The 22,188-nt window shown below is 27.0% G+C and overlaps 1 protein-coding gene across 1 annotated transcript; it reads left to right on the top strand.

Annotated features, from left to right (window-relative positions):
• Positions 1-5,457: 5,457 nt before the first annotated feature.
• On the top strand, positions 5,458-21,734 carry LOC112637488 (aminopeptidase N-like). Its single transcript, XM_025407316.1, has 12 exons — positions 5,458-5,637; positions 5,771-6,264; positions 8,244-8,690; positions 10,543-10,720; positions 13,929-14,067; positions 14,947-15,028; positions 16,366-16,628; positions 17,144-17,424; positions 18,999-19,189; positions 19,390-19,725; positions 19,806-19,875; positions 21,512-21,734. The coding sequence occupies exons 2-12, from the start codon at positions 5,795-5,797 to the stop codon at positions 21,674-21,676; spliced, it is 2,622 nt and encodes an 873-aa protein (XP_025263101.1). The 5' UTR covers positions 5,458-5,637; positions 5,771-5,794; the 3' UTR covers positions 21,677-21,734.
• The last annotated feature ends 454 nt before the right edge of the window (positions 21,735-22,188 follow it).

Raw genomic sequence — 22,188 nt, 5'->3', positions numbered from 1 at the left:
GCAATATGACACGACGCACCAGAGTCAATAATCCATCGATTCGTTACTTTTCTTTGTTTACTTTCAACCGAAAATAAGAGTTCACTGTCACAGCTCGAATCGACAACGTTCGCTTTATGCTTTGGTTTGCTGCTTTCTTTATTCTGTCCACTGTTTTCTTTATTTCTGCCACTACTTTTCCACTTTCTGTATTTTTCACAGTCTTTCTTGAAGTGTCCCTTTTTCTTGCAGAAAAAACATTTATTCGCGCCAGACTTTATTTTCATCACTGTTCCCGAAGCACCTTTTGCACCGTCTCGCTCTATTTGTCTTTTATATTCTTCTATTAACTTTGCCTGAACTAATTTCAACGATAAGTCATCTTCCTTAGTCATGGACAATGCTGTTACGAGTGTATCGTAACATCGCGGTAACTGCCCAAACAAAATTCCGACCATCCATTTTTCTGAAAGTTTTTCTTCGCCAAGGTCGTCAATTTTTTGGAACATTGTTGTCATCCAATTGATATACTGTTCCATATTGCCGCCCTCTTCTAGTCGCCGTGTGCATATTTCCTTGATCAATTGAACGCTGTTGTTGCCAGTACCTTTCTCGTGATATTCTCGTAATGCTTCTCACATACCTTTAGCTGTACGATGCTTCTTGATGTAAACCAATTGATCATTTTCAACGGACAATGCAATAGGAGCCATGGCCTGTTTATTAGCTCTTTTCCATGTATATGATTTATTCTCCTCGCTCGGCTCAGCATCTTCGATGACTGCCCTTCCTTCTCTATTATCATTTCGATACGAAATTTCCAGGTGAAATAATTATCGTTATTCAGCTTCTCAATTTGATATTTCGTTTCCGCAGCCATATTGAAAAATCCTTGGTTATGCGCACAATGAAAGTCACTTTATGGGCTCCAAATCTAATTTTAACCAGACAAAATAATCAGCTTATACTTCGCCTGGGCCCATAACCTGTTAGCTTTAACGAAACTGAATATTGAATCCACAAGATAATGTAACATCTTTTGTTCACGTTATACTTTATTTTTACAAAACGTATAGGTCAAGAGGAAGACTTGAGAGAGAGAGAGAGAGGGATAGAGGAGAGAAATTACTGCTTCCGCGGTAAAATTTTTAGAACTATAAAAATGAACTTCTAGATGGCGTAGCTTCTTTGTTCGACTGCCATCTACTTTACTGATTATAAATAAAATTCAAATGTAACTGAAAAAACGAAAACAAAACTATAGTGATATCTAACATTATATATATATATATATATATATATATATATATATATACATATATATTTATATATATTTATATTTATATATTTATTTATTTATATTTATATTTATTATATATTATATTTTTATATTTATTTATTTATATTATATTATATTTATGAAATAGAGAGATGAATTGAAAAGTTTAATATTACTGACAATAACGAAAGGAATATTACTGAGATATTACTGAAATAGTCAAAATTATTAACTGATTCTTTCTATAAAATATTACTGATTTACAGCGTTGTACTTATATAATAATTACTGTAATCAGTGATTATTTACTGTTTTTCAGTGATAATACACTGATTCACTTTTAGAGAGTGCTTTATTCGACAACATTATTAAATATATTATTATGCTAAGAGAAAGACGTCAAAATGTGGTACATGTCATGACGTCAGGAATCTGTGACATTAGATCGTCACTTTTACGTCATAAAAACGTCAATTCGTGACGTCAAGAAAAATCAGTAAATGACCAATTTGAAACATCAAAATGACGTGTGCTTGCTACCTGGGTGATTGCAATTGCAATAAATTAATCGATACATAGGTACAATTATTTGGATAAGTATTACATTCGATATGCATGGTCGATTCAAATAATTGACATCTATAGGTACTTTACGATTCACACATGATGCGCATAAAGTGACAGAAAATGTATAATAATATGCGTAACATGAACTATACATTTTCTGTCACTTCATGCGCATCATGCGTGAATCGGAAAGTATATTATGTACCGATCAATTCATTCCAATTATAGTCGGTAATTTCTCGCATGATAAAAAAATTATACATCTCTCATCGTCACGAGAACACAGCGCCTCTTTCATCAAACGTGCGAACCGTACAAGAAAAATATGTGAAAAATGTAGCCACGACCACGACGGTGACGTTTCTTAATTAACACATTGAAACTTTGCATCGTTATATTTCTGCTTATAGAGCACATAGAGCAAAAATAAAGACACTTTCCTTATATAAACGAACCCAAGCAATTGATTAAATGTAATAAGAATTTGATCGATTCAGCAGTTATTGAGAACCGATAATATGCATTACTCGCAACTTAGCCTTTCGCGTAAAGATACACGGTGTGTCTTGCGCCTGAGTGATGATGACTCGACTTCAAGACACTACCGTGTCTCTTGATTATTCCATGTAATAAGTTATTTTGTATTAAATTTCGAATTATATTATTTAGAAATCCAAGAAACGCAAATATAATAGAATAGTGTGTCCGATGGAATCAGGCATAATTGATACATATACAACAAAACTCATCGATATGTTAAAATTTATCTCGTGCCTATCTCCGCGTTAGCAGAAACCTTTGGCTTTTTGCTTCGGTTCACTTACTAGTCTTCCAAAGATGAATCCATGATCTTGCGAGGGCTGGTACGTCTCCAGGCAAAATTATTTCCGACCCTTATCTTCCCGCGATATCGGCGACACCTAATAAATGTCAATGAAAAAAAAGATTGTATGGCAGAGATCAATTAGAAGAATGTAGAATGTTACGTACTTGAATAATTAATGGCGCAATTAATACATGTCTTTTTTTGCTTTACTATAATATTTGTAAACCTCAACTTCCTCCTTTCACGAAAGGAAAAATAATTTATCCGGCCGCTAAATATAACGATGGAATAAAGATGCTCCAAACGCGCGTAAAATATATAAAAATAGAGAACAGAGGAAAGTACTCTTTTATAAGAACACAATCTATATTATTAAATTCGAGAAATAAGCTCTGAAGAATTTGATGATCGTATATAAAACACATTTAATTCCTTCCAAGAGATCTTATATTGATGAATGAAAGATATTTTCTAAGTAAAATTAAATATTACAGTAATTTCTTCCTGTTTTCGAATTATCTCTGTTCGAATATTGAAGTCAAGAGCACAAATGCGGAGCATATTAGAACTGTAATTAGATATAATAAGTGTCATTAATTAAGCAGGAGTAATTGTGCTTAAAATACTTTTGATATTTTATATAAATCAACTAAAAAGCGTTTCCTCGTATAAAGAGCCTGTACCTTGTAAGCGTAAACGCGTCACATGTTTGCTCGCGCAAATGTATGTGCGATCTATAAGCTGCGAAGACATGAAAGTAAGAATCCAGTATAATTCTATCCATGTTCCACTAAACTTGATCCAGTCTTTGTCCCATGATCTGGCACCTATAACTTCGGATACATTTGCATCATTTCACCTCTTCCTTTATCGATGTCCACCTACGCAGCGGACATAAGAGTTACCTGCATTCAGCACAAATAACGTTACATATTTCTTAACTAAGTCAAGTTTGTTTCGGAGATAATATAATAGACGGAAGTCTTATTTCATCACGGTTACAATCGTGCTGAAAAAGTATGTAATATTTCCGTTTAACATTTAAATTTACTTGAAGTTAATGATATTTATCATTTCTAATTAGAATTTTTGCTGGTATAATTTTATTAATAATTTTAATAAATATTCATATTTACTTTCCTACTACTGATTTTGATCAACATTATGTCGCTGAGTAATATACAAGATAAAATGCGTTTTAATTTCTTAGGATTTTAATTATACTGGGTAGGACTTTAATTATCCTGCAATGATACCCGATGCGTTTGTATTATAAGAATACTTTACGCATGATTACAGATTTTCTTATTGTTCTGCAAATCTGAGATATTTAAATTGTACTATTAATTATGCAAATGAGAGCAAGTTATTTTTTAATACATAGATTAATATATTTTGTTAATATTACAAAAATAAAAGCTGAATTCTGAATTATTAATATAGTAACACAATAACTATAAAATTACATCCTAATATTTATTTATTTTATCATCTCTTAAGTTTTTTATTATGTTAATAATGTATATCAATATATGTATATTAGTACTGCATTAATTATTACTTGCTAATACACATAAATTAATATATGTATATTAATGTGTAATATATATGTGATTTAATAGTGGATAATATTACAGTATAGATTATAATTTTAATATAATGTAAAATAATTACGAATGTTGTACATAATAAAATATTATATGTTTAATTAATATTATAAAATACTATACATATAATTAATATTTAAATATATTTGTATATAAATATTAACAAATTAACAAACAGTTATATTAACATATGTTATTAATATCTTAAATTTGTCACGAATGACTTCCGCGAGATGATCGGATAGTCGCAGTCGGATGCGGGATTCGGTTTTCTGTGTAGGCAAGCTAATTACACTGGCAGTTTAGTTTTAAAAAAAACGAAAGAATATTTATTCAAAAGAAAATAGGTACAGAGTTTCGATGCGTGTGTGGGGGGGGGGGGTGTGCGTGTATGTGTAACGGTGTAAATTTTGTATGCGTGTGCGAGAATAAATGAATGCAGTGAATTTCGGTATGAGTTTTGTATATGCGCGTGAGAATAAATCGAGTGCAGCGTGATTTTGGTGTGAGTGTATAAACTGTGCGCGGATAATCGGCGTGAATCGATTAATCGATAGGTACGGTATGATCGCTGGCGAAACGTTTAATCGGTATGAGCAGTTCCTGCACCGGATGTAGAAAACTGCATCCGATGTACAATGTGGCGGATAATCGGTAGCTCGGTATTGTTTACATATAATGCGATAGATCGGTATCGTTAATATATCGCAAAGTTCGAGAATTGGAATGCGTATATATATATGCGTACATAATATTTTTATTACACATTATATAAAAATCTTTCTTAATTTTAATTTAAAAATCTGCTTTGTTATGAAAAAAAACGATTATTGATTTGATCAATTTCAGAAATTTCCCATTGTTTTATTTAAATGTCCACCATATAAATTTGAAAGAGTGAACAAAAACCTAAAAAATAATAGTTATTCATTATATTTTCTTACATACAATACTGTAATATTATATTCTAGTGTTAATAAGTTACGTTTTTTCATTAATATTTTTGCATTCTACATAACGGTCTCTTTTGCTTTCAACCACCGCGAAATAGACAGTTTTGCCATCTTACGGCGCTCGATCGCTAGCACGAATTTGGAGTGGGAAAAACGGCACCGTGTTTTGCTATTACATACCGTTTCTCGATCGAACTGTCTGTTAACGACCTCAGAAGTTGTGTGTTTACATAAGACATACACATTTATTGTAATATCGCCAAGTGTTATTAGTCTTTAGAAGTTTCTCGAAATAATAAGAAATTATAAGTGCGCATATTTATTTCATGTTACAACGATAGTGGATAAAACATCAATTTATTGCAGCTATTTATTGTAACGAAACATACACTTGCTTAGAATTTGTAGTACATCTCATTATACAGAGTAAGTTATTCAAAATTAAGTTTATTTTTATATATTTGTCTTAATTCCTTCTTTTTTCCGCTAAATATCGTGATAAAGACAGTGCTGTGTCTAATATGTCCGTTTGTACTTTCTAACAAAAATATTTTTACAGATATCTAAGATAAAAAGTAGTATCATGTTTCTTAAACTATTGTTAAGTAGCAGTTTAACAATCATCGTCGCGGCGGCTTTTTTAACCGACGATCAGATAATTACAATATCTCAAGAAGAGTTAAGCAAGATCTCGATTTATATATTACCGCAACATTATGATATCATCGTTACATATATCGAAAAAAATATTCTTTTCATCGACTGCAGTATACGTACACAGATTAAACATTCAACACCAAGCATTATATTATATTTACACCTAAAAAATATTAATCTAACTGTGGTTTATTATCCAAATTATTATTCTATGAATGATATTAAAACTACGAACATTTATACACCGGTAAGAACTATGTATGATGTTGAGAACAACATTGTCGAATATACATTCGCTGAAGATCTATTCCCAGGGTATTACATCATAAAATTAGTTTATAATATAACTGAAGATACAGGCTTAAAAAACTTTTATAAAAGAGATGGGCGACAGTGGTAAGTAACTGTTAAAATGTTAAATACATAGTAATTTCATGATGTTTATGAACAAGCTCTGGTAAAGCATTTTGTTTCTATTTAAAAAGTATTTTCTAAGAAAAACTAATTTATACATAGACATGTACGTATCTGAAATGTCCATTCTTAATTATATGTTTCTTAATATTCTTTTGGTAAAAAATTTTGCAATTTAATATTATCATTATTATTAAAATGTAAGATGCAAATAAAAATTAATTTAATTAAAGTAGTCAGCAATAATACACGTCTTATACAGCATTTTATTGTCAACACTCGTACGAAATCAAATATTCCGGTAGAGTTCCGAATTGTTTTCAAAATATAAGTATGATTTGGAAGGATTTATATTTTTTAAAACTTGTTTATATGTAATTTGAAATTTTGAACAAACACTTAAGTTTTACACTGTTTATTTTGACAATACTAAACTTTAGGAAATTCATTTCTAATATTTAAAAAAGCTTATAATTTAGAAGGAAAACATTCCCAGACACATGTTTATATGAATTCTTTTTATCCTTATTGTCCATAAAAATCATTATCAAAATTTGATTAATTCATGAATACTTACAACTTTCATGAACACTCTGGATATAATACATACAATTAAATATATAAGCTATACTTATGCTGTTTCATGTATTTAAACGTGCATTTACACACACCCATATTATTTAGAAATAATACTATTTTCGCTAATAACTAAGATATACAGGGTGTCAATTAAGTCCCGGGACGGCTGAATATTTTCTCATGTAAAGTATTTTTGAAAAAGGTCAAGGTCATTTCTGAAGTAATTTTCAACGAGGAATTCAACGGTGACCTTCAATTTGACCTTGAGCTTGACCTTCAAGGTTATTTGAAGGTCAAAGTGTTTTTTTTAAATAGGAATCCCTATTTTTGATTGTATATTCTTATAGCTGACCTCGAGAGCTTTCCAAAACACTATAATAAAATATTTTTCCCTCAAGCATTTATCGAGTTATGATGCTTCAAATCATTTCTTAATTTTACATAAACCGTAAAATATCTTGTAAAATATTCACTTTTCGATTATTTTACCTTAATACTTTTATGTACAAAATAATGAGAGGAATCAATTGGCGTAAAGAAAACATATAGTTGTTTTTAAGAAAAAATATGTAATTTGCAATTAACAATTCCATATTTTTTCTTAAAAACAACTATATGTTTTCTTTACGCCAATTGATTCCTCTCATTATTTTGTACATAAAAATATTAAGGTAAAATAATCGAAAAGTGAATATTTTACAAGATATTTTACGGTTTATGTAAAATTAAGAAATGATTTGAAGCATCATAACTCGATAAATGCTTGAAGGAAAAATATTTTATTATAGTGTTTTGGAAAGCTCTCGAGGTCAGCTATAAGAATATACAATCAAAAATAGGGGTTCCTATTTAAAAAAAACACTTTGACCTTCAAATAACCTTGAAGGTCAAGCTCAAGGTCAAATTGAAGGTCACCGTTGAATTCCTCATTGAAAATTACTTCAGAAATGACCTTGACCTTTTTCAAAAATACCTTACATGAGAAAATATTCAGCCGTCCCGGGACTTAATTGACACCCTGTATATACATATGTGTTTCATTTAATAAACCATCGCTAAAATAGGCAGTTTCTTTCACTTGTATAAAATTATGTACAAAATCGTTGATAATATATCAATTAAAATCAATTTAAAAAAGTTATTATTCCAATACTATTTTATATTGATATTTATTTTAATTTTATTAAACGCATTAAAATTTTGATACTAAAATATTAATTATTAAATATTTATTTTGTACCTGTATATTCTAAAATAGACATTTTACGAATCCCGCACAGCTAAAATGTATGCAACTTTTATAGAATTTCATTGAAACCACTTTTGCATCAGATTTTGAGGTGTCTTTTATTATTGTTAATTCATATTTCTAAATGTAATAGGTTGGCAACGTATGTTGATCGTATTGGAATCCAACATATGATTCCGACTTTGCCCGAATCTTCAGGAACCATCATGCCCTATTATGATATTATTGTCGAACATTATCAAAACTATACAGTTTTATCAAATGAACCAAAAATGATAGAAAAAATAGAAACGAATGATAAAAACATGACGAAGACACATTTTAATACGCTTGTAAAGCCTATGTATCTACTATTTCTGACTAACCGAAATTTTTCTCTTATGCCTGGTACGAATGAAAGTGTCAGAGTTAATATGTGGTGTAGAATGCACTGCGAATTTGCACACCAATTTGCTGAAAATATAACATTGTACGTGTTCGATAAATGGAAACGTTTAAATCAAACTTGGGAAATAAATCATATTGCACTTCCGGATTTTCAAAACAAAAACATCACAAATCTGGGCCTTATTTTTTACAAGTAATTATATAATTAAAAAAAATTAATATATTTTAAAGATGAAAAAGAGAACAACAATTCTTGATAACTAAAATTATTTACATATGTTTTCTCTATTTTTAAAATATTATTTGAATATATTTTAGAAAATAAGTTATATTGTATAAAGCAATGAGAGGAGAAACATATCTAATCGTTTATTGTCAGTTCAGTTTATTATTGTCCAGAAAGTTATTGCGATTTTTGTTGTTTAAGATTTGGCGCTTTTTTCATGTTGTCTTTCTTTTGTATTTATATTGTATTAATTTAAAAGCGCAAACTTTGCTATACATTTTAATAAAAATGACTGTATTTTGATATTGGTTTCCGTTTTATTTAAACTATGAAATTAAGAATGATAAAATAGCAAATTCCAGCGACTTTTTTATATGAATTCAAAATGAGGCGTTCAAAAGCAGCTGAAGTCTCTCAATATTAACGATGCATTTGGTCCAGAAATCGCTAACGTACAATGCAATGATGATTTCCGTAAATTTCAGTGGAGATGAGAACCTTGAAGTTGAGAAGTTCTGGACGACTGCGATTATTGACGACGACCACTTGAAGGTGTTAGTTGAAACAGAGTCACGCACATCGATTTAAGAACTAGCGGAAAAACTTGGCGTAAGCAAGTCAGCTGTTTCTGATTACCTGGAACGAATTGGAAAAACAAAAAAGCTCGACAAAAGGATGCCGCATCAAAAGAATCGTCTTTAAAGTGTGTTCTGCATTGAATTTGCGCAAACAAAATAATCCGTTTTTCAATCGCATTGTAACGTGTGATAAAAAATGGATCCTACGATAATCGTCGACGTTTTTCACAATGGTTAGACCATGATGGAGCGTCAAAACACTCTCCGAAACCAAAATTGTATTAAAAGAAGATTATAGTGACTATTTGGTAGTTGTTAGCCGAGATAATTCACTACAGCTTTTTAAATTCGGACGGAAATTACGGCAGAGAGGTACTGTCAAGAAATTGGCAAAATGCATTAGGAACCGACATGTTTGCGTTCGGCGTTGGTCAACAGAAAAGGCCAATACTACAATACTCGATTACACGCCGCAAACCGACACTGCATTAATCAATTGAGCTATGAAGCTCCATGAAACTCTGTCTCACCTATCATATTCGCCGGTCTTCTCACCAATTTACTACCACTTCTTTAAACATTTCGACAATTTCTTGCAGAGGAAACCTTTAACAATAAAGCTACTGTAGAAACGCCTTGGAAGAGTTTGTCGCTTCTAGAAATCTAAATTTTATGCTACAGGAATAAATAAATATTGTTTCTCGTTGGCAAAAATATTTAAATTTCAATGGTTCTCTTTTCATTTGATAAAGTTCACTTGCTAAAATATGCGTATTTGAACTTGAAAGTTAAAAACCACAATAATTTTCTGCACAACGTGTCTTCAATGTACATCAACTTATATGAAAAATAATATTAAAATATATATATATTTTATTGTATAATCTTAAAATTGAAAATTACAAATTGAAATATAAAATCGTAAATTAAATAATTATATTAAGATAAGTATAGGTATAAGTGTTATATTAAGGTTTTCACCTTTATCAATCAAAATTTAAAGAAGTTATATATATATATATATATATATATATATATATATATATATAGTGCGATGCTCGCTTTCAACATGTTGCATTACTTCGTAATGTGCATTTAGAAATAAAACATTGATAATAACATATAATTAATATGTTAATTTAATAGAATCATTTAATTATAAATTTGGAAATACAATATTTTTTATGTGTTATTATACAACAGAAATAATCATTATATAAAACATTTTTTTTACTTTTCAGAGAAGCAGATATTATCTACAATGACAATGTAGATTCTGTTGCGACTAAAATCAAAGTTTCCCGATTCATGGCCTATAAAATAATAGAGGAATGTTTTTATTATGAAAATCCACTTTGGCCATCATATATGTTCGATGAGGCTCTTGTCTCATTTCTTGGATTATATGTCACCATGCAGGTTATTTTAAGCATTCTTTAGTGCAAACTTTTCTCACTAGCAAACAATATGATGGATATAGTACATATATAGAGTATTCTAAAAGTCCCAGAACGCTAAAATATCTCGAAAACCATCAACTATAATGAAAAATATGCAAGGAACAAAATTGTAAGAATAAATAAAATGTACTTAGTGATGATAAGAATTTAACCTTGGATGAAATACTTAAAATTCATATGAAGGTTAAATTGATTTTTTTAACTGAAATTCTCCATTTTTTATTGCATATTCTTATAGCATATTTCAAGAGCTTTCCGAAAAAATATAATTAATTTAGTTTTTATTATGTACTTTCCGAGTTATGGGGCTTAAAATCATTTCTTAATTATACACAAACCATAAAATATCCTGTAAAATATTCATTTTTTGATTATCTTAATACTTTTATGTACAAAATAATGAGAGAAATCAATTTGTGTGAAGAAAACACATAGTTATTATTTTACAAGATTTTTTACGGTTTATGTAAAATTAAGAAATAATTTCAAGCCTCAACTCGGAAAGCACTTAATGGAAACTAAATTATAGTGATTTGAAAAGGTCTAAAGAAGGGCTATAAGAATATAGAATAAAAAATGGGGACTTCCATTTAGAAAAATCAACTTGATCTTTATATGACTTTGAGTATTTCATCCATGGTCAAAGTCTTATCATCATTAGGTACATTTTATTTAGTCCTACAACTTTGTTCGTTATATATTTTTCATTATAGTTGATCGTTTTCGAGATATTTTAGCGTTCCGGGACTTTTTGAAGACCCTGTATATATATATATATATATATATATATATATACAGGGTGTAAAAAAATTAGACCGACAAACTTTGAGGGGAAATAGAGGACATAAAAACAAACATATTTTGTTAATAATGTTTTTCTCTACGACGCTCCGTTTTAATATTATAGGGTACAAAATAGGAATTTTATGATTTTAACAAAAAACAAACATATAAGTGAAAATATTAAATTTATTTCAATTACACATATTTTAATCTTTTTCAACTCAATTTATAATACATGTTCAAAAATTCCTCCATTTGCTTCAATACAAAGATGACAACGTCGAAACATTGATTCTCTCACACGTTCGGAGACTGCAGGAATATTTTGAACGTGATATGCTGCAGCAGTAGTTCGGGCTACTAATTCTTCTTCTGTTTCAATCGGTGTCTCATAAATGAGAGTTTTCATATGCCCCCATAAAAAAAAATTCTTATTTTGTACCCTGTAATATTAAAACAGAGCGTCGTAGAGAAAAACATTATTAACAAAATATGTTTGTTTTTATGTCCTCTATTTCCCCTCAAAGTTTGTGGGTCTAATTTTTTTACACCCTGTATATACAGGGTGAGTCATTTTAATCAATACACTCGAATATCTCGAAAACAGCACTCTTCAGAAAGAAATGTTTCAAACAAAAATTGTAGGGTGTGAAGGGGGACATAAGATGGTAGCATTGGTTTGACCTTGGAAAGTCATTTGAAGGTCACATAAAAGTCACCTTCAATTTCTTAAATTGAACCCACTATTTTTCATTACATATTCTTGCAGCTTATCTCGAGAGCTTTCCAAAACACTACAGACAAATGTTTTTTCATTAAGTACTTTTTGAGTTATAAGGCTTCAAAATTTGCAGTACTTCGATATAAAATGCAAAATATCTCGTAAAATATTTAGTTTTCGGTAGTCTTACCCTAATACTTTTATGCACAGGATAATGAGACAAAACTATTGATATAAAGAAAACGCATGATTGTTTATAACAGAAAGTGTATTGCAAATTACACATTTTTTATTATAAACAATCATACATTTTCTTTGCACCAATAGTTTTGTCTCATTATCCTGTGCATAAAAGTATTAGGGTAAGAATACCGTAAACTAAATATTTTACGAGATATTTTGCATTTTATATCGAAGTACTGCAAATTTTGAAGCCTTATAACTCAAAAAGTACTTAATGAAAAAACATTTGTCTGTAGTGTTTTGGAAAGCTCTCGAGATAAGCTGCAAGAATATGTAATGAAAAATAGTGGGTTCAATTTAAGAAATTGAAGGTGACTTTTATGTGACCTTCAAATGACTTTCCAAGGTCAAACCAATGCTACCATCTTATGTCCCCCTTCACACCCTACAATTTTTGTTTGAAACATTTCTTTCTGAAGAGTGCTGTTTTCGAGATATTCGAGTGTATTGATTAAAATGACTCACCCTGTATATATTCTTTAAAAATGAGCAAGCTTTGTGTTAAACTGATATATATTGAAATAAATTTATATGTATATATGCTAAATATTTACCTTTACATAGCCACCCCCAAATTACTTGACCTTGACAATATTGTCAAGATCACTTATGCTTTGAGTAAAATGTTTTAAGCGTCGCTCGTTGTTTATTAAACAATTATAAACAAAAGAAGCTTTATAAGTTTTACAGAATTTTTCAACATCATGTACAATAATAGACATTTTGTATTGAAAGTTATAAAGGATTAAACATATTGAAAAACGTTTTAACAAACAACGAGCGACGCATAAAACCTTTTGGATGTTACTCAGTGCAGTATATGTCAAGGTCAAGTCATTTGGGGCTGGCTGTGTAAAGTTAAATATTTACCATTATAGAGGGTAATTTTTTTTATAAATCAAAATATTAGGATTATTGAGGATTTTATATTTACAAAAATAAATGAGTTTTTAAAAAATGCTAATTTTCAAGTAAATCTGCAACATACATAGATAATACAATTTAAAATAGTTTTACATTTTTATGTTTCTTTTATTTTGTGTGTGTGTCAAAGTCACTATGTTACATTTATCTGACTTTAAATTATTATATGAAAAAACAGAAAAATTCGAAAATTCGCACGAAAATCATTCAGATTCCACGTAATATATGTATAAATATAGAAATTGTGTAATAAGATAATTTTGCTATATAACATATTTTAATAATTCTAGAAATATTTAGTTTTAAAGTTATATGTTGAGTAATCATTTTTGTTATGAATATATTATATTTTTAAATTATTTATTATATATTTTAAGTGTATAAGAGTATAACAAATTTTTTTTACATACACGAAAGTAACAGCTCTAATGCATATTGCTATAGTATGTTAAATATAATATTAATTAAGTAAATACATTTAAACTATTTTCTATAGACTCTCCCAAGTACCCGGATAATGGACCTTTTTGTGGTACAAATTCAACACGACTCTCTTCATTTAGATACTATATATGATACATCACTTTATAATACATCATTCGACATTTATTTTCAACATTACAGTTACATTAAAGGTATGATAATATAATTAAAAATTGATTATGCGTAGATTGTTGAATGTATATGCTTAAAGAACAAACAGAATAACTGATAAAAACTTTAATTTTAACTACTCTTCATTACACATGCACATGTATATACATACATAATAGAGCTGTAGGATATAAAATTATATATAAAATATATTATATATACAGGATGTTTCTTTTTAAGTGATACAGTCGATTATCTCGCAAACCGATAATTTTATTGAAAAATTTTTTGATCGAATGTTGCATAGCTTGAAGGGAAACACATGATGAAAATATAGACTTGATCTTATCAAAGTCAGGATAAGATCATTAATGCTTTTTTAAAAGAAAATTTCTATTTTTTTATTACATAACTACATTCTTGTATTACTTCGAGAGCTTTCAAAACGCTGTAAAAAAGTTTTTTTTCATTGAATACTTTTCGATTTATGAGGCTTAAAATAATATCTTAATTTTACATAAGCTATAAAATATCTAGTAAAATATTCATTTTTCGATTATCTTATATTAATACTTTTATGTACAAAATAATGGGACGAATCAATTGGTGTAAAGAAAGAACGTAGTTGTTTTTAGGAAAAAATATGTAATTGTCAATTCCAAATTAATGTGTTTAATATCAGTTTGCTTAAGAAAAGTATTAAAATGATCAAACTTTAACTTGTTATATCTTTTAAACCAATATCGCCTCTCATTTACTTTTTTTGCGCGGAATTACGCAAGACAACTTTCTCTATAACATCTTCAAATGATGATGAAATCAGTGATGTAACGTTTTATGTATTTTTACTATAATTATTAATTATTATTTACTATAACTATTATCTTATTCATATTCTGATGTAAATTGTATAATTATAGTATCCAGTATATTTCGTTTATTACGAATGAGTTTTACTGAAGAGATATTTTGGCAGATTATCCGTACATATGTAAAGGACAAGTAAGTAATACTCTATACTAGTAAAATTACTACTTTTATTTAAATTAAATTAATTTTATTTTTGTTTAAACTTAAACCATTTTTTTCATACTTTATTTTCATTATTATTATCATTTCTACATTTTTTACTATTATCATTTCCATATTTTTTATCTTTAATGTCATTAGATATATATAAGATATACAAGACATATTTTCAATTTATATATACACTTATCTTTTGAAAGTAATCAAGTTTGACCGTTCCTTTTATAATTTAAACCGTTGCATCACATATTTATCTAAAAACTATAAATCATATGATTAATTATGTAATTAATTATATATTTAATTAAATTAAACATATATATATATATATGCATAATGTCCCATTTTAACTTGGACAGTAAAATATCTCAAAAATTAAGCCCAGCAAACAAAATGTTTCAGACAAAAGTTGTATGGTTTCAAGGGGGACATAAGATGGTACCATTGGTTTGACCTTGAAGAGTTATTTGAAGGTTACATGAAGGTCACCTTTAATTTCTTAAAAGGAAACATTTTCTCATTACATATTCTTGTAGCTTATCTCGAGAGCTTCCCAAAACACTATAATTAAGTTAATTTTCGTTAATTGCGTTCCGAGTTATGAGGCTTGCAATAATTTCTTAATCTTACATAAACCATAAAATATCTTGTAAAATATTTATTTTTCAATTATCTTACCTTAATACTTTTATATGCAAATAATGAGAGGAATCAATTGGTGTAAAGAAAACACATAGTTGTTTCGAAGAAAAAATATGTAATTTGCAATTAACAATTACATATTTTTTCTTAAAAATAACTATGTGTTTTTTTTACACAAATTGGTTTCTCTCATTATTTTGTACATAAAAGTATTAAGATAAGATAATTGAAAAATGAATATTTTATAGAATATTTTACGGTTTATGTAAAATTAAGAAATTATTTCAAGGCTTATAACTCCGAAAGTACTTGAAGAGGAAAAATATTTTATTATAGTGTTTCGGAAAACCCTCAAGATAAGTTACAAGAATATATAATAAAAAGTAGGCAGTTCCATTTAAAAAGTTTTAAGTGATCTTCACGTTACCTTCAGATAACTCTTCAAGATTAAATCAATGGTACCTTCTTATGGCCTCCTTAAAACCATATAACTTTTGTCTGAAACATTTTTGTCTTAAACTTGGATTTTGAGATATTTCAGTGAAAAAAAGGGGCCTACCCTGTATATGTATATATATATATATATATATATATATATATATATATATTTGCTTATAATACCTTTTATTAACATATCAATAAATTTTGAATAAATTTTATAACTTTAGCAAGCCATATTTTCACTACTTAAGTGAAGTTATAATGAACATTTCGACCACTCAAATGCAGACAGACTATTTATTTATGGCAGTGCAGCTACTGATGTCTCCATCAAAAATAAATTATTGTCCTGTAGCGAAAATGGAACGAGATTACAATTATAAAGAGTTCAATGTAACGATGAAATATAAAACAGAGAAGCCGTGTGATTACATACCTGTGACGTTTACGGTGTGGAATGACTTTATAATATATAATCGACACCAAATTGGTAAGTTTGCAATAAATTTATTACATTTTATAGTGTTTATCATACATACATATTGGAGAGAAAGATTTTCATTATTAAAAATATTATTCATTATGTCTTATATGTATTACATTTATTATATATACATGCATAAATTTTATATATATATATATATATATATATATATATATATATACATACGCACAATTATTAGAAATATTCAATTATCATGCAAAATGATTTTATATCTAATATAATAAACAAATTGCATTTCCATTTATGTTCACTTTATGATACATTTTCTCTGTTAATATCTATTAATGTATAAAAGTATAACAACAAAAGTATAAACAGATACTTGTACTGATAAAACCATTGAAAGAATTATATATATATATATATATATATATATATATATATATATTTATTTATTTATTTATTTTACAGGATATTATTATCCCATTGAAAGAATTATATATATATATATATATATATATATATATATTTATTTATTTATTTATTTATTTATTTTACAGGATATTATCGAGTCAATTACGATATCGAAAACTGGAGAAGAATTATAAGTTATCTAAATTCTGAAAGTTATATGTATATATATGTTCTGAATCGTGCCCAAATTATCGACGACGCTTTCCACTTAATGATAACAAACCAACTTAATTCCATTGTATTCTGGAATATCACGAAATATCTGTCACGAGAAACAGACTACGTGGCATGGTATCCTATGTTCAAAGCTTTAGAATATCTGTCCAATATCTTTCTATTTCAGGAAAACATATATGTTGATATCAAGGTAATAACACATATTATAAAGAATATCAATAGTGATGTCTTCAACGTATTAGACACATATTACTTATTGCACATATTAATATTGTGTGCATTTATAATAATAATTATTAAGTGTTTTCCAAAAACATACATCTAATAAAATATACGTAGCTAGAAAAAATTTGATTAGGTATTTTAAATATACATATTTTGGATGAAAGATAAGTATATTTGTAAATTAATATTCAAGTGTATGTACTAATCTTATAAAAAATTGGAGAGGAAAAGGGAGAAAAATTTGAAGATTATTATTATTTTTAATCACAGCATGATATTTATAATAACGGTTTAAATATCATTAATTTTGAGTTAGCAAGCTAGTAGGAAACATATATACTAATTATCTGTTTAATACTCGAACAGTTAACATTAATATAATAAGTTATTAAATTATATTATAGATATAATGTCTACATTTATGTTTACATGTCTACAATATATGCATGTATGCACTTCTGTATGTTTATTTTATGATATGAACATGTGTTAAGCATGTGTGAATATGCACGCAAGAAAAATTTAAATTTGTGTATAAATACGTATATATAAGTATAGCTATATAAGATAGATATCTTTATAAAAAGAATTCAGAGCTGTTTAGACAGACAGAATATTCTTAATATATAAATCTTCTTAAGAACGTTCTTCTACAGAATGTTCTTAATATATAAATCTTCTTAATATATAAAATACAATTGCGGAAGATGTCTTTCTATATAGCATAATATAATGCAAGAATCGAAAAATATAAAATTTATCAAGTAACAATATAAATATATAGAACATATATATATATATATATATATATATATATATATACATGGTGTCTCATTTTAATATCCTCAAGCAAATATGTCGGAAAACAATGAAAAATCGAAAAAATGTTTCAGACAAAAGTTGTATGGTTTCTAAGGGAACATAAGATGGTGACATTAGTTTGACCTTGAAGAGTCACATGAAGGTTAAGATAAAGGTCAAGGTAATTTGCAATTAATAATTCCATATTTTTTCATAAAAACAACTGTATGTTTTCTTTACACCAATTGATTTCTCTCATTATTTTGTACATAAAAGTTGTAAGGTAAGATAATCAAAAAATGAATACTTTACAAGATATTTTATGGTTTATGTAAAATTAATGATTTTAAGCCTCATAACTCGAAAAATACTTGATGAAAAAACTTTTATTTATAGTGTTTTGGAAAGTTCTCGAGATATGCTACAAGAATGTGCGAAAATATGTAGGGTATTTTATTTAAGAAATTCAAAATGACCTTCACGTAACCTTCATGTAACTCTTCAAGATCAAACTAATGGCACCATCTTATGTCCCCCTACAAACCATACAATTTTTGTCTGAAACATTTTTTCGATTTTTCATTATTTTCCAAAATATTTGCCTGGGCAATTTCAAATAAGACAACCTGTATGTATATATATATATATATATATATATATATATATATATATATGTATATACACATACACATATATACATATATATATATTTATTTATTTATTTATTTATATATTTAGGATAACATGCTATACTTATTAAACAACTTGCTTAATAAACTTAAATACAATGAAGTTTCTAGTGAATACGATCTTACAAAGTCTTTAAGAATGGAGGCTGCGAGATGGGCATGTACTCTTGATAGTGAAACATGCATAACAAATGCCCGACTTAATTTAAATCGACATCTCGAAGATCCCAGAAATAACACGTAATTTTTCTTATATATTCTCGGTTATTTTAATTTGATTGTTTTGTAAATACATGTGCAATGTTTATTACATTATTTGATCAAAATTTAAATTTATTATGTTATATTATGAAATTATAATTTGTTAAATTATTTAATCAAAATATAAGATTAATATGTGCAAAACATTTATATGAGAGAATTTGTCTTTTGTTAAATAGGCTTTTGCCATGGTGGAAAGAATGGACATATTGTCAAGGTTTAAAAATGTTGTACTATTCTCTTACCAATGAAGATTCTCCTTGGTGGAGAGTATATCTGGAAAATAAAAAATTTAAAACTAAATTTTTAAAATATCTGTCTTGCCCTGTGTATTCACAGTTTATCAATCCCTATTTAAACCTAATAAAAAATGATAGTACAACATCGATTATGTTTTTCAAAGATTTTTCCGATAAAAATTATATTAATTATTTTCTTTTTACTATCGCGAAGCATGCCAGGAATCCTATAATACTCGACTTCATATTAGAAAAACTTGATAGCATAAGACCCAGGTAATACAGCTTCCTTCGTAAATATATATCTATCATTCAACAATTTATGTATCAATAAATTTATTATTTTACTGTTATAGACAAGTCAGCGATCCTGCAACATTTATTGTTATTATTAATAATGTGTATTCTATAAATCAATTGGAAAAGGTAAAAATACTACGTGTTTATATATGTATGTGTAAAATTAATAATCATGATGTAACATAAATTTGTTATTTAATATTGTTGTTGAATATTAAAATAATTTATTTTATAAATGTACTACTTTCTAACAGATAAATTTTTTAATGCAACAGAAGTTGAATTAAATAAATGTAAGAAGTTATGGTTTTTTGTGAAAGAGAGAAATAGGAAAGTAAAAGTAAATTTTATGAATATTGTACTAATATTCCACTTATATTCACTTATTAATCATTAATTTTTTGCTTTTATATATATATATATATATATTAATGTTACGGTATCCCAAAGTAACAAGTAAAAATTAAATGTCATTTAATTTAATAATGTCATTTAATTTCTTTTATGAAATAAGCATTTTTTATTTTTAATTTCCAAAAATACTATTTCTAAAATATATATAATTTTTAATAGAATGACAGAGTTGGAAAGAATGAGTGAGCAAGTGAGAAAGTAAAAAAAAGAAGAGAATTTCTTTACTTGGAAACTTTAGTGATTTTAATAAAAATCGATTTATATAAATTTTAAAAAGAGAATTTATAAGCTTTAGATTTAAATCTTAGTTAATCTAGATGTTTAACTCTTAGTTAAATAAATTTAAATATTTTTCAGTATGATTGGGAGAGATATTACGTAATGTGATTTGCATACTTTAATATTATACAAATCATTAGTTTATCAAAAATTTAATTATGATGGATAGGTTAACACGAATTAATGCAATAGTCTGCTAGATATATCAATTATTATTATAATAATATTTTCTCTGTGATAGCCGTAACTCGTATAGGTTTCTAATTTATTTTTAAAATCACTAATTCTAAATTCTATAGATTTTTATTTGTCATTACTTACAAAATTATTTGTAAACATTCCTTACAGACAAAAGAATTGTTAAGTAAAATACAGTGCAATACTATGCACATAATATGATAGAACACATAATACAATAAAAGAATGATTTTTGTTTCAGTAATTTTCTCACGATATTTTTTCGCCTATGCTTTTCTATAGAGATTAGGAATGATTTATTTTAATAGAAATCTAGAATTGAGATTTATTCAGTTATTTAGTCGCGGAAAAAGTATATTCCATATACAACTTATTTTAAAGAAATTAATTATTTCTGAAACTAAGGCACTATTATTCACATTTGGTTCTCTCTTAAGAGAAAAATTAGTTCGAAAAATTTATATTTATATTTCACATTTAGAGCTTTAGTCATTTTTTTAAAATTCATGTCATTTTGTTCGATTGCTGAATTTTTGATGAAGATACGAAATCTATATAAAAATCGACATTAATTGATTAAAAATGTTTACAAACTTATAAACCAGTTTTTTTTGGGATTACTAAAATTTTGACTCTGAGAAGAAAAATTGTAATTTTTATAATGTATAATTATTATTTATTCTTATTATATATTTAAGATTATTGTGTATGTATTATATATATATATATATATGTATATATATATATATATATATTAATATAATTATATTTATATATACACATACACGAGGTCATGTTTAATATAATATTTATTGATAATTGATTATTGGCTATTCACACTAATACTTAATATCGACATAATCTGTTTTAGATAAACAAATTAGCAGAAAGCTACAAACGTATGGCAATATGGTTTTTACCAATATATAGCAATATATACCAATATGTTTTAAATATTCAAAGCAAGATACGAAGGCGCAATTTCGAAATCAAATGTCAGAAGGATTACTTTCAGAATTTTATGAAATATCAATAATATCCGTTTAAAAGTAACAATTATGACGCAAACACATCTATATATCTTTCTTACAAATAGCATTTTATAATGTTTATAGTTATCAATTTATTATTTATGCTTATGTGTGTTAATAATATATAATTAAATACACATGCATTTACAACGATACTTTGTGGCCTGCAATTAACCAGTATTTTTCTTTATTAACATGAAATAATACAAAGTGTTAATTATATTCATAATTATAAATAATTGAAATTAAATAATGTTATATTATATGAATAATTTTAATGGCACAAATGAGAAAGTATCTAATATTTGACATTATGTATATATATATATATATATATATATATATATTATTAATGACATTATATATATATATTATATATACTAAAAATATATTATTGTACCTTATATGTACCTTTATTTATTTTTATCAAAATTATTTTCCTAAGTATTCCTGTAAAGATATTAGTCAGCGCTTATTGTTTATTAAAAAGTTATTAGCAAAAAAAATATGTGAAAAA

The sequence above is a fragment of the Camponotus floridanus genome, unplaced genomic scaffold (assembly GCF_003227725.1).
Source record: "Camponotus floridanus strain SB8 unplaced genomic scaffold, Cflo_v7.5 scaffold17, whole genome shotgun sequence".
In the NCBI taxonomy this organism is placed as follows: Eukaryota; Metazoa; Arthropoda; class Insecta; order Hymenoptera; family Formicidae; genus Camponotus; species Camponotus floridanus.
Note: the sequence above shows the minus strand (reverse complement) of the source record. Positions and strands in the feature narration are given on the sequence as shown.

Bases quoted from the DNA above. Each gene is read 5' to 3' on its own strand.
- LOC112637488 (XM_025407316.1), top strand. From the start codon at position 5,795: ATGTTTCTTAAACTATTGTTAAGTAGCAGTTTAACAATCATCGTCGCG. The intron at 16,629-17,143 runs GTAAGTTTGCAA...TTTATTTTACAG, and splicing joins ATATAATCGACACCAAATTG to GATATTATCGAGTCAATTAC. The intron at 17,425-18,998 runs GTAATAACACAT...TTATATATTTAG, and splicing joins ACATATATGTTGATATCAAG to GATAACATGCTATACTTATT.